Below are 12,876 nucleotides of genomic sequence, written 5' to 3'. Positions count from 1 at the left end.
TCAGCGATGCTAAAAAAAAAAGGTAGAAAAGGAATAACATAAACATACATCCACCCCTAGTGACTAGAGGATTTGTACGAGAACGCAAGCGAGGAGGAGTTGTTGATAGGATGAACTATGGAGATCCATGCCCAGGCTGTTTTCTCTTTTGAGGTGGGCTTATCGATAAGAAGCACCGCCTATTTAAGAGGGCGGTGAACACAGGCAAGACATGCCCTCGCCGCTTTAATTCAACATGTCATTATGTATAGTTATAGTTAGTTGTGTATGGAAAAGACAACCTTTGAACCGGAGATAGGCTATATCCTATGGTTGATGCATCTTATCCTTCTAGCTATACTACTAGCATAATACTGGCAAGGAGAAGTAATATCCAAAGATACTACTAAGAAAAATACATGATAAGGCTGCATAAGCGGACTACTATTCTTGTAACACTACGGAGTAGACCGAGGAATATCCTAACTGTACGGGAGAAGTATTTGTGAAAAATTAGTCTAACGTTCCAAATTTGGAAACCTCCAAATTGGTCCATGGTGATTGTGTACATTCAATTCGCAGTTACTTCAACTAGAGCCTCAGAGCCAGAGTGCTCTTCTTCCTGATAAGGTGGCGGTGCAACTTCACCACCGTTAGCCCAAACCTTCTGAAGTTCCTGATCAATTTCCTCGCGGCGCTGCTTCCACTCATCCACCTTATCCAGACGCTTACGCAGTTCCTGGAGTTCTTTCTCAACGCCAAGCTTCTCTTTCTCAGTACCGATTCTCTCAAACTCCCAGACCTCGCCTTCGGCACCCAGGCCAAGAGTCAGGTTATATGTATGGTACTTTTTCAAAGACGCCCGCGTCGAAATGGTGATAATAGTGATCCCTCGTTCCTTGGCATTATCATATAACAAGCCCTCGACATCCGAGGAAACAGCCGAAGTGCCTTCGTCCATGAATGCATACCGCGGCTCATGGTAGAAGAGCCGCGCCATGCCCATGCGCTGCTTCTCACCACCGCTTAGAACATCTTTCCACTCCTTACGAGCGTCCCAGCCGCCTTCGCGCTGTGGCAGATAACCGAGGTGGGCATCGTCGAGGATCTTCTGTAGAGCTGCGTCTGTCTCGCCGGCTTCGCGCATATCTACCTCCGTGTGCGGGTAGATCACTTGGTCACGCAGAGTGCCGACGCTGAGGTACGGACGCTGGGGAAGGAACATGATTCCGTCGATGCCGAATCCTCGAGGACGACTAATCAGCCCGCGGTATACAGGCCAGAGCCCGGCCACAATACGGGGAATGGCGGACTTGCCTACGCCGTTTGGACCTGATATAAGAAGGTGCTCGCCTGAATGAACGATAAATGAGAGCGACTCGATGAGTTCGTCGCCGCCCATTGGGTGGAGGGATGGTGCGACTATGGGGACCTGCTCTAGGCGGACCCCGTCGAAACCGTTGTGGGTGGTGCCTTGGGAATCGGCAAGAGAATATAGTTCGGGATGCGAGCCCCGTGGGGTGTAATATGCATCGGCGTGAACACGATGTAGAGTGGCAATGAGGCTGTAGACGCGAGAGGTGTAGCCAGCGAGTTCTGAGATGTCCTTAATGCTGTACATCATGCGACCTCCAGCATCGGCAAGCGAAAGCATGAGGCGTTTGTTAGTGATAAACTCCTTCATGCGGCCGCGCTCGCGACCCATACCCTCTGCTGCATTGGTCAACTCCATTGCACCACCCGAGCCACCCCAGGCGGGGAGGAAGATGGGTAAGGAAGTAATCAAGTAACCAAATGCTGACCAGGAGTACTTCAGGATCATGTCTTCAAGCATGTTATAGCGGATTTTGAGACTGTAAATGCCCTCCATCCACCGCTGCAGCTCCTTGAAGCTTCTGACTAGGAACACCCGCTCGGTATCAGCTCCGCCGTAGAACGAGATCTCTTCGGCATTGGCTAGAAGTCGAGAGTGTAGGCCACGGAAATCTCCTTCCTTCTTGCCTTCTACTGCCTTAAGCTTTCCAAATGGTGGCGACAGTTTCCGGAGTACCACGGCTGTGCTGAAGTACCCAGCCAAAATGCCGCTCAGGGCAAGGGGGCCGAGTGAGCGGTAAAGTTGATAGTTGAACACGAAAACGTCCACCAACGGCTTTCCCATTGAGGAATATAGTGAGGCGGCAGCCGTGCAGAACAGGGTAAGGTCCTGCGTGATAAATTGATCGGGGCTTTGACCAATTCCACCGTCCAAATTCATCAACTTGTAGTAATTGTTATTATCGGTTAGGTATAGATCGTGGATATACCGGGTTAACCGAGTGCGGAAGGCGATGGATACTTTCGACTGGAGGAATTTGATCATCGCATTGGTATATGAAGCAAGAGTTCCAATTCCACACCATTTGAGGATACCCCATAGGAAAGCCTTTCCTTTCCCAGCAACCAGGTCCCTCACAATCTCACCGTCAAGTCGTGCGATCAGCAGTGAAAGATATGTTCTCATCAAGAGAAAAAGGCCGTGGCTCATCAACAATCCAGTCTCTTTGCTCCCCCATCTTGGGACCATGATACTACCCAAGCTCAAGAACTGATGCAGGAATGCCAAATTCAGACCTGGTTTAGTTGTAGGGGGAGGGATCTGGCTTGCTGAGCCATCGTCTTTGCTGCGAGCTGATGCAGGGGGGTTGAGGAACAGTCGCCGATGAGCGTCGAAGGTAGTCGGCTTGGTGGGACGAATCAAGACTTTGGAGGTGAGGGAGTCCTTGTATGGCACATAGATAGTACGAGATCCATCTTTACCCCGGATACCAGAGTTCCGGCGTAATAGACGGCGACCCTGGGCTCGCTCCTTAGCTCTCTCTCGGAACCATTTATAGCCTCCATAACTCGAGCCGATGATGGAGAAAAGAAGGGTTATCGTTGCAATCAAGCGGGTATTTTTAGATGTGCGGTGGAACTTGGAGCGTACGAGACCGTAGTAGTGACGATATAGTGCTAGGAGGGGATCCTCCGGACGCCGAAGGGTTGACTGTACGGCCATCTTCAAATGGCCTGAGACCTCCGACTCACGAGATAACTGAAGGGCGGTCCCTAAACTCGACCGAAGGCCATAAGGTTAGTTTCGGGTGTATTTCAAACCATAGGGAATGCATCTCAAGGTGAGAAAGTGAAGTTGACACGATTATCCGGGGGGTTTCGTTGCATCATTGCATGTGAACCTCGGATATGTGGAGAAGCACCTCACGTGGGGAACCCTGGAAGCTGACTGTACTTTGTACTTTGTACTTCTCTTCTGCAGCCCAGCCTCTCTCTAGGGCTTCCACCTGGGTGACATTTGATCTTTTAGAAAATGGCCTGGATAAGTAATAATTAAAACGAGGAACCCCTGTCCCCCTTGGCCCGATTATATCTCCATAGGTTTGATATCTAGTCTACTCTGTACGGATTACTCCGTATATCCTTTATTGTGGACTTTTATGTTCAATTTCCCCTTAATGAAACATTCCAACCCAACTAGACCTCGAGAACTCGAACCAACAATAATAGCTGGGTATAACCCAGTTTGTACAAAGTAATTTGCAGTTTGCAGTTTGAGGATTGGACTGGACCTAATTTAAGTCACATCAAATGAAATCAATCACGTTTTGAAGGCCATAGCTCCTTCTACTGCCATATGAGTGGCCATTAACGCATAAAAGTGGCCATAAAAAAGGGGCCGTACATAACACTCACAGTTAATATCCACAATTAGATCCCCCCACAGGCCCTGATCGGGATCATCTCAAAACGATCTTGTTTTGACTGGGTGTTAGTATGTTCTGGGTTGGTTGTATGATGTGTATGGTGAAAGAATGGACAATAATCCCACCTTAAACATGAAAGTAACATCGGCTGAGTACAGGGTACGACTCTGCACAGCGTGATAGCAAGTCGGTATTTACCGTAGCCGCCGATGGCTTGTAGTAGCGTGTGAAAAAGGGCCCCTGTGCCTTGTTAGCCCTGTTTAGCGTCAAAAATTGGAAAAAAGGAAATAAATCCCATTTCCTCCTCTCCCCCCGTTTTCCCACACCGTAGGTTCACGTGACATCCCCCCGACTCCTCTCGACTCCTCTCCCCCCGAAAATCCTCCTTAAACCGGTAGAGATATCACATCCCTTTTCTGTTCGTTTAGCTTGTCGTTTTCGAAAGTACAACCAGTGGGTGTTGGATCACTCCCGGGGCCCAAAGGCGGTACGTGCAAATAACTTCCAAGAGTGCCTGCTTATCCAGGAGGCGTGTTAACGTCCATTAGCCGCGCTCTCGATACCGTAGAGAGTTCTGGCATTGACTAGGCCTTTCAGACCTGGGAATCGTTTCGCTTCGCTGCCTTATTCTATATTTATCTGTGTTGGGGCACCTGACACCGCAGCCATCCTCGATGAGTGAAGAGACAGGGCGAGATTCAGCTCTGGAATCCGCAAACAAAGCACCTATGAATACCTCAAGCCTTCCGGCCTCGGCCAGTAAGTGAATGTGCTTGTTTATTTTCGCCTGTTATATCCAAGGGGGGCATGGTTTCTGACATCGTTCCTTCCGTAGTTCCTGAGCCCGAACAGGGTAGAGGTACCGATGCGACCGAGATCCAGGACGCAGCCTCTGTCGCACCTTCCGACCCGGTCTCGTCTTCCACTGCGCAAGCAGATATCACACCGACCACCGCTGAGAGCGTTACCGCACCGAAGAAACGCCATTTGTTGATCCCGATCCCATCGCGACGATCCTTGAAAGGCAATAAACAGGGGTCGGAAAAGACTGAGGAAACATCGCAGGATGAGCCTTCTCGAAGGAGTTCCAAAGTGAGCATCCTACGGTCGAAACGGGATCACAGCCGGGCAAGTAGCCGACGGTCGCACCGGACTCAGGACGGGGTGAACGCGGAGGAGAGTAAAGAGGTTGCGACTATGCCTGATGATAGTCCCTCAAAGCCTCAACAGAAGAAAAGTCCATCTAAGTTCCTGGCTTTCTTGGGCTGTTGTTCCTCTTCGGATGTTGATGCGGATGACACTGCTTTGCCTGCAAAGAAAACAACCATGCGGCCACCTGCTTCCAATAGGTTGCCTACTCCAGACAAGGCAGAGGCCCCTACCGCGGATTCAAGCACTGTAGAATCAAGGGAGCCATACTTAGACGAAAAGGCGGCAAACTCCACAGTCAGCGCAGATCATCCTGGCGAAGAAGACCGCAATGTCCAGGTTGTTACGGCTAGCGTGCTAGGCGAGGGTCCTTCTGCGGATGCCACACAGTCAGAAGTTCCTGGTCAGAAGGATCAAATCAATGATGTTGCCCCGCCTGCCCAAACGGGAATTGTGCTGGGATCAGTACCTGAAGTGACAGCAGATGCAAACACTCAAGATTGGGAGGGGCAATCAACCTCAGCAACCGAGGACCTCACTTCTGCATCAACCTCAACCATGCCTAAAAATTTCGGCACCGACGGCCAAGAAGAAGTTACTTCTCATCAAGAAATGAAACTTCCCGTGGTGATCCCTCCACCGCCACCACCACCGCTGCCACCTGCACCCCCGGCTCCTCCTCGAGGCCACTATGAGGAAACCGCGCAGCCTTTGCTCCCTGCACCTTTGCCTCACTTGAGTGGTCGAAAGTGTTTGGTTCTCGATCTCGATGAGACGCTGGTTCACAGCAGCTTCAAAGTAAGTCCTTGTCACTTTCAATACGCGCCCGTGGCGTATCATCGTATCATCGTATCACCTCGCTCATTATTGATTTGATAGGTTTTGGAACGTGCCGACTTCACCATTCCAGTTGAGATTGAAGGACAATACCACAACATCTATGTGATCAAACGTCCTGGTGTGGATGCATTCATGAAGCGTGTTGGTGAGCTTTACGAAGTGGTGGTATTCACTGCTTCGGTTTCCAAGGTCAGTAGACACTTTCGTCTTGGCTAGTGCCATACACTGACTCGAGTTATAATAGTACGGCGACCCTTTGCTTGATCAACTGGATATCCACAACGTGATTCATCACCGCCTGTTCCGAGAGAGTTGTTATAACCACCAGGGGAACTACGTCAAGGTGAGCTCCTTCGTCTTCTTTAGTCTGAGAACTACCTAACCATTATTCAGGATCTTTCGCAAGTTGGCCGAGACTTGAAGGAAACAATCATCATTGACAATTCCCCCACCTCATACATCTTCCACCCTGAGCACGCGATTCCCATCAGTAGCTGGTTCTCTGACGCTCACGACAATGAGTTGCTCGATCTCATCCCTGTTCTCGAGGATCTCGCAGGGGCCCAAGTCCAAGATGTCAGCATGGTCCTGGATTGCACCCTGTAGATACCTCGATGGGATCTTTCTTACGTCTGAGATATCCATTTTGAGCGAATTATTTTCTTTTCTACGCGAGAAAAGCCCTTTCCTTTTGCGTTCCTCCAGCATTGCTGCCATTGATGGGTAGTCGCCCTATTTCCTACTTCCAATCCGATTCCCCTTCTCGACGACCGAACATGGACCCAGATGGAACTGGTATCCTACTGGGCCACGGCCCCGTCTCCTGCATTTGTTGTCGTTGGATAGCACATTAACTTGACCATCTTCGACCTTTCGCATTGCAATTTCACTTTGTATCTCACTACGCTCCGAGCGAGCCCATTCCTCCTTTTTTTTTTTTTTTCCTTTTCTTCCCCTGTGCTTTATCAACAACCCCTCATGCCCTGATCTTCCCTTTTTTGTGTATTCTCTCACCCCCAACACCTAACAAGTCCGCTTTTTATGCATTCTGCAGGCGTCTCTTGGTTATCATGTCCCCGCTGTATCCCCCCTATGTTTCTATTTTCCCATTTCTGCCTTACTACACGGCCTTACTGCCTTGATCTCAGCTCACCAATACATGAGCATACATTTCATTGTGTCCTCTCCTTTGCTGGGACCTCTGCCTGGCAGTGGTATGCATCTCCTTCATAGTGAGCAGTGTCTAATAATTCCCTTTATGCTGCCGAAGTTGTTGGAGAGTTTCTTTCATGCAATGTACATGACCAGCCGCGACTCTCGATGCTGTATATAGCCCCCGAGATGACGTATCCAGAAAACAAAATGGAGCCAGTTGTATTAGAGTAGAAATGAATTTAACCCATTAATTTTTATCCATCTATATCCTATACTATTATAATAAGTGCATATGTACTCCGTAAATAAGTTGAAGTACCTCGGGGCTGTTCCGCATTGAGACCGCATTAAGACAATGATGTAGTCACCCCAACCTTGCCGAAACCAAGTTTTCAGTTCTTGACTCTCAGTGCAAACTCTTTGTTTTTTCTTTGTTCTTTCGAGCTCATCTTGTAGTTCACTTTTTTTTCAAGAATCACCCATTGGCGATCGTCTCCCGATAAAAACGCGAAAAGCTCCCCGCAATCGCGATTCCTACCGCCCACCTCCAAACATCCCACAACTCCCACGCTGGCTGAAATTATGAAGAACAAGGAGGGCTGGGACGGAAAAATGAGGATGGAGCCAAAGGAGCCAAAAGAACTAAAAGCGGTTATTACAAACCCAGAGGCGCTGGAGGATTCCGATTACTCGGATCCGGATGCACCCCCGGTCGATGAGATTGAGGCCGATGAAGGTACGGTCGCCGAATGATTGACTGCTCAAGGCTGAGCAGCCATGGACAAGTCAATATACTAACGGTTGTTCAGATCTATTGGCAGATGAAGATGTTAACGCAGAGGTAGGCACATAGCCCTCCTAGACTCTCCGCTGATGCGCGCGCGACTTGATTGCTAATCATTCTTATACTGTAGGATATCGACCTTGTGCATTGCCGGATATCGTCGATTTCTGCTCTTAAATTGGAACGCTTCCCTAAGCTTCAGGTACATGCCCTAAACGACCTGACACTGGAATCCGCACGCGCCTGGTAGCAGAGAGGGGCATATGGTACCACTTTTTCCTCAAGGCACAAAAGCGCAACGGCACGGCTTTCCTTTGATTTGCCCAAATAGCTAACGCGTTGGGATATACAGAGACTATGCATGCGCCAGAATCAAATATCACGCATCAACTTCCCTCCAAATGTCGCCGCTACTCTGACCGAACTCGACCTTTATGATAACCTCATCTCCCACGTCAAAGGCTTGGAGGAATTCCAGAACTTGACAAGCTTGGATTTGAGCTTCAACAAGATCAAGCATATTAAGAATATCTCGCATCTGAAGAAGTTGACCGAGATTTTCTTTGTGCAGAACAAAATCTCCCGTATCGAGGGCTTGGAGGAATTGACCGGAATCAAGAACTTGGAGTTGGGCGCGAATAAGATTCGGGTTCGTACTATACGGTGCCGGCATATGAGACAAACAACGGAAAGCTGACACGGGATCCGCTCAGGAAATCGAAAACTTGGAAACATTGACCGCGCTGGAAGAACTCTGGCTTGGGAAAAACAAGATCGTCGAAATGAAGGTTCGTGATTGTCACCCAAAATGCCTTAAAAAGTAAGAAACCTGACACCCTCGCAGAACCTGGACAATCTCTCAAACCTCCGCATCATCTCCATCCAATCCAACCGCCTCACGAAAATCACAGGTCTCTCCGCGCTCCCAAAGCTTGAAGAGCTCTACCTCTCTCACAATGCCGTAACCGACCTTTCAGGACTAGAATCCAACGAGACACTGCGCGTACTTGACTTTTCCAATAACCAGGTCTCTCATCTTGAACATCTTTCTTCACTAAAGAACCTTGAAGAGCTGTGGGGCTCAAATAATCAGCTTGCTAGCTTTGAGGAAGTTGAGCGCGAACTCAAGGATAAGGAGAAGCTGCAGACTGTTTACTTCGAGGGTAACCCGTTGCAACTGAATGGGCCAGCTGTTTACCGGAATAAGGTGCGCTTGGCGTTGCCGAATATCCAGCAGATTGATGCTAGTAAGTGTCTCCCTTTCCTCTATCTGTCTCTCTTGCAGTATAAACATGGAAACATGGTTTCGGACATAGTGCTAATGTGATACTTCACTCTACAGCGTTTGTCCGAATTTGAGGGAATGAGGGTAATGCCTTAATGTCTTTTTTACACTGTCACCTGATTAATGGCCCCAACGCCTTCCGTTCTATAATCAATTGCGAGCGGATTGATTCTTTACACATAGAATGCGAGGACCCATGAAAATGACGTCGAAAATGAATGCTTTTCGGGCTGGCCATGGCCGGCTCTCCATTCGTAACTTACCTATTAAAGAATAACTTCTGGTAGTGGCTTGTCTGAAACGACAGCTATGGATGATGCTCCACCATCTCCGGTATCGCTTTCCCTCTCTAATGCTGATGCAGCACAATAGAACAGAGATCGTATGCTTGCATTTCAAGCAGAATTGGAAAGATTCTAGAGGCTGACCTGATGTCAGTTTTTCTCGGGGCCAACTCGTATCATCTTGAACATACATGGATCGGAATTCTCAGTATTGTGGGCTATCCTATCCTGTGAAAATTGCATGAGCTCCATGATACACTCAGGATCAAACGAGAAAGCAATATCTGGGCTAGATTTCTGAAAATTATACTCGCAAGATCATCTTGTCGACCAGAGAGGTTATGTCTGCCGAGGTCCCCGAGGTACAGGCCCCTGAGTTCAATAGGTAATAAATAATGCCGCCATTTCTGATATATCCAAGCCAAGATGCTCGTGGACACTAAACTACTCTAGGGCAGCCTCCCACTGGCACCAATGCCTAAGCCCATCCCATTCTCGTTCCATTACGGAGTACCTAGACCTTTCATAAAATCTTGGGGTTATAGAGATTGTTGACTCCGTAGAGTAATCTACTATACGGTATCCCTCCAAGAAACCCCCTATCTAGATCGTTCCGGATGATACGATGCATACTACTAATGCACAAGCCCATCCCATTTTCATCATGTTACATTGCCCCTTAAGAAAAGCTCGGTGTTGTAGAGGTTGTTCAAAGCATTGGCTGTGCCGCGTCTCTCTAAGAAATCCCCCGTCCAGGCCGTTTTGCATGATACTCATGATGCATGGTTCGTAATCGTTGCTATATCTCGTTATCATGCTTCAATTTTGCATGAGGCTCCTAACAAATAGGACCGCGAGTCGGCGTTGATTCATATAATGAAGATAGGACAAATTTGTAGGTTCAGTGGCCTCATGAACGCAGTAGTCGTGAAATGGCTCACGGGTCTCCAGGCGTTGATACGGTCTTACTACAAAGTACGCAAATCTCTCCTGGAAAAAAAGGAAAAAAAAGCAAAGTTACGGGAATAGCCAAATAAATCTCCGAATTACGATCGATGGAAATATGTGCTAAACATAACGCTCTAGGGATAATGGGGATGATATACGGCGAGAAAAGATCTAATTTATCTGCAGCTTCAAGCATCTCTACGAGGCAGACATGTTTCCTAATCTCCAATTTAGAGTTGCATATCTTTTGGGAAGTGATTTTTGGTTTCATTCACCTGGGAATGTTGTATACCTAGCTGTCAAGCACAATTGATGTATGTTAATGGGTGCACGAGAGGAAAGACATCATTGCTTGCTTATGTTGTATGTCCCATATCGGGCTTGCCTGCATGTGCATACATCTTGGCAACTCGAATAGATGTGTCATATCGCACGAGGAGGCCTAAGCGAGGGGGCATCAGATATCCAATGAAGATGATTCCATGCATGTGAGGTGAAAAGCAGAGCGCCCAAAAGTAAGTAAGTAGCCAGCAGTGTATTATAAGTACTCCACATCCACACAAAGCACTTTTCATAATTTATTCCGATCTTCAAATAAGCCCATCTTTGTCAACATGATTTGGCCGTGGGTGGTAGCTGCTTTGCTGGGGCTCCAGTGTCTTCGTATGATTTATAGGTTATTCTTTCATCCCCTTGCCCGGTTTCCGGGACCAAAGCTCGCTGCCGCCACACACCTTTACGGCGCGTACTGGTCGTTGGTCAAAGGAGGCCAATACACTCTAATACTTCCAGAACTTCATCGGAAATATGGTACGGGTTCGTATAATGCCACTTCCACTTTCATCTCACATCTCCGTGGTTTACAGGGCCGATTGTCCGAACCTATCCCAATGAATTACATATCCACGATATAGATGCCTATAACGAAGTTTTCTGCGTCGGCACACAATTTGACAAGGACCGTCGATTCTACAATTACCCCCTTGGGGAAGGATCCCACTTCAACATGCTAGACCTCAAGTCTTCCAAGTCACGACGAGAGATGTTTGCGCCATTTCTCTCCAAAGCAGCTGTTGCAAGAGGTGATCCTTTAATTCATGCCACCATCATGAAGTTCATAGATATTCTGAGAGAATACGGCAGGGATAACAGAGTGGTTGATCTCACAAGAGGCTATCACTCGCTTACTACAGACCTGATCATGAACTATGGATGGCAGAGGACATTTGGGGCGCTCGATTCCCCAGACTTTACCTATCCATCTGTTGTTCATATGAATCCTTTTCTCGTCTCTGCGGTTCTTGTCCGTACATTCCATACCCTTCTCATGCCTATTGTTACTCTTACCCTGCAATTTCCTGCTCTTGCAAAGTGGAATACAATATTGGCTGCAGTCTTTCATCTGCGTACTGTGAGTTAGTCAACATATTACTCGTGTTTTTCTTTCTCTTTCTTGTCGCTGATGTTTCCGTGTCTAGCAAGCCCAAAACTTAGCTCTAAATGCCATTGAACGCCATAAATTACCAGAGCAACAGCATCCGAGCATGTTTGACCTGATCTTACAGCCAGATGCAAAAACAGGTCTACCAGCACCATCTATTGATGATCTCACCGCCGAGGCCCTGGTTTTCCTAGTTGCCGGAGAGGAATCGACAGCAAATACTTTGATTCATGGTACTTTCCACATCTTGAGCAATCCCCAAATTAAAAGCAGACTTCAACAGGAGCTTTCCAGTGTAATACTTGATGGCCACCCAATGCCAACTGCAGAGACACTTGAGAAGCTACCTTACCTGGTATGTAACTGAGCTTCTGTTCGGACTAATATGGGGCTTGAAATTGACTATAACATTTTTAGAGAGCCGTTGTGAAAGAGTCGCTTCGCTTCTCTCATGGGGCCCCTGGACGACTCCCGCGTATCGTACCACCATCTGGTGCCACACTCTGTGGACAATATATACCCCCTGGAGTATGTTCCTTGGCCTCACAAGCTTGCATGCCCCGTCAATTCACTGACTTTATGACTAAAGACCGCCGTTTCGCTTAGCCAGTATGTTTATAACACTGATGGCTCGGTATTTCCAGAACCAAATACCTTTAGGCCTGAGCGTTGGCTTGGTGACGACTTTAAGCATCTAGATCGCCACTTGGTATCTTTTTCCAGGGGTTCGCGGGGCTGTCTCGGAATCAAGTAAGTTAGAATATGCAACGCCTATGTGCATATTCTATCTCGCTCGTTATGCTGTATGCTGGAACTTACACGGGCAAATATTCTCTAGTCTCGCTTATTCCGAGTTATATTTAGCCTTCGCATATATGTTTCACTGTCTCGATATGCAGCTATATGAAACCACACCTGATGATATGAAATGGGGAGACTACTTTGCGCCAATGACAAGAAAGCATCTGGAAGTAAGGGTTCTCTCAAGTACACATCTAGCCTCGGATAAAGCGAGGGTCTAGATATTTGGATGATTGAAGACTTTTGCCAGATTGGGAAAGGAAATAAAAGCACAGACGGATCTTTCAGCCTCAGAATACCTAGATTATCTACGGGTATCTTTACCTAGTCCCCGGGGTCCATGTCTGTTTTCAAATAGCTTTATGTATCCTTTCATCCGGGTATATATCCATACACCTGCCCAAGTGATATACGGCCTCGGAAGGGCTGTCTGGGTGATACATACTGTATGAATAAAGTGCTTATTTAAT

General features: G+C 47.7%; 4 protein-coding genes across 4 annotated transcripts; 3 read left to right on the top strand and 1 right to left on the bottom strand.

Moving 5' to 3' along the window:
* Positions 1 to 550: 550 nt before the first annotated feature.
* Positions 551 to 3,016, bottom strand: pxa1 (putative peroxisomal ABC transporter (PXA1); the record flags this gene model as incomplete). The annotated part of the gene is made up of 1 exon (XM_057251740.1): positions 551 to 3,016. The coding sequence occupies one exon, from the start codon at positions 3,014 to 3,016 to the stop codon at positions 551 to 553; it is 2,466 nt and encodes an 821-aa protein (XP_057111065.1).
* Positions 3,017 to 4,393: 1,377 nt separating this feature from the next.
* Positions 4,394 to 6,314, top strand: psrA (putative general stress response phosphoprotein phosphatase Psr1/2; the record flags this gene model as incomplete). Its single annotated transcript, XM_057251739.1, has 5 exons — positions 4,394 to 4,478; positions 4,555 to 5,666; positions 5,748 to 5,897; positions 5,953 to 6,051; positions 6,102 to 6,314. The coding sequence occupies 5 exons, from the start codon at positions 4,394 to 4,396 to the stop codon at positions 6,312 to 6,314; spliced, it is 1,659 nt and encodes a 552-aa protein (XP_057111064.1).
* Positions 6,315 to 7,445: 1,131 nt separating this feature from the next.
* Positions 7,446 to 9,006, top strand: N7479_004041 (putative protein phosphatase PP1 regulatory subunit Sds22; the record flags this gene model as incomplete). Its single annotated transcript, XM_057251738.1, has 7 exons — positions 7,446 to 7,599; positions 7,673 to 7,704; positions 7,778 to 7,849; positions 8,000 to 8,296; positions 8,361 to 8,435; positions 8,492 to 8,894; positions 8,990 to 9,006. 7 exons carry the CDS (start codon positions 7,446 to 7,448, stop codon positions 9,004 to 9,006), a joined length of 1,050 nt encoding a protein of 349 aa, XP_057111063.1.
* Positions 9,007 to 10,778: 1,772 nt separating this feature from the next.
* On the top strand, positions 10,779 to 12,627 carry N7479_004040 (cytochrome P450; the record flags this gene model as incomplete). Its single annotated transcript, XM_057251737.1, has 6 exons — positions 10,779 to 10,980; positions 11,031 to 11,575; positions 11,643 to 11,960; positions 12,023 to 12,133; positions 12,195 to 12,355; positions 12,444 to 12,627. The coding sequence occupies 6 exons, from the start codon at positions 10,779 to 10,781 to the stop codon at positions 12,625 to 12,627; spliced, it is 1,521 nt and encodes a 506-aa protein (XP_057111062.1).
* Between the last annotated feature and the right edge of the window lie 249 nt (positions 12,628 to 12,876).

Source organism: Penicillium vulpinum (assembly GCF_028829585.1).
Source record: "Penicillium vulpinum strain IBT 29486 chromosome Unknown utg000002l_segment0_segment0, whole genome shotgun sequence".
NCBI lineage: Eukaryota > Fungi > Ascomycota > Eurotiomycetes > Eurotiales > Aspergillaceae > Penicillium > Penicillium vulpinum.
This window is presented reverse-complemented; position numbering and strand designations above follow the sequence as displayed.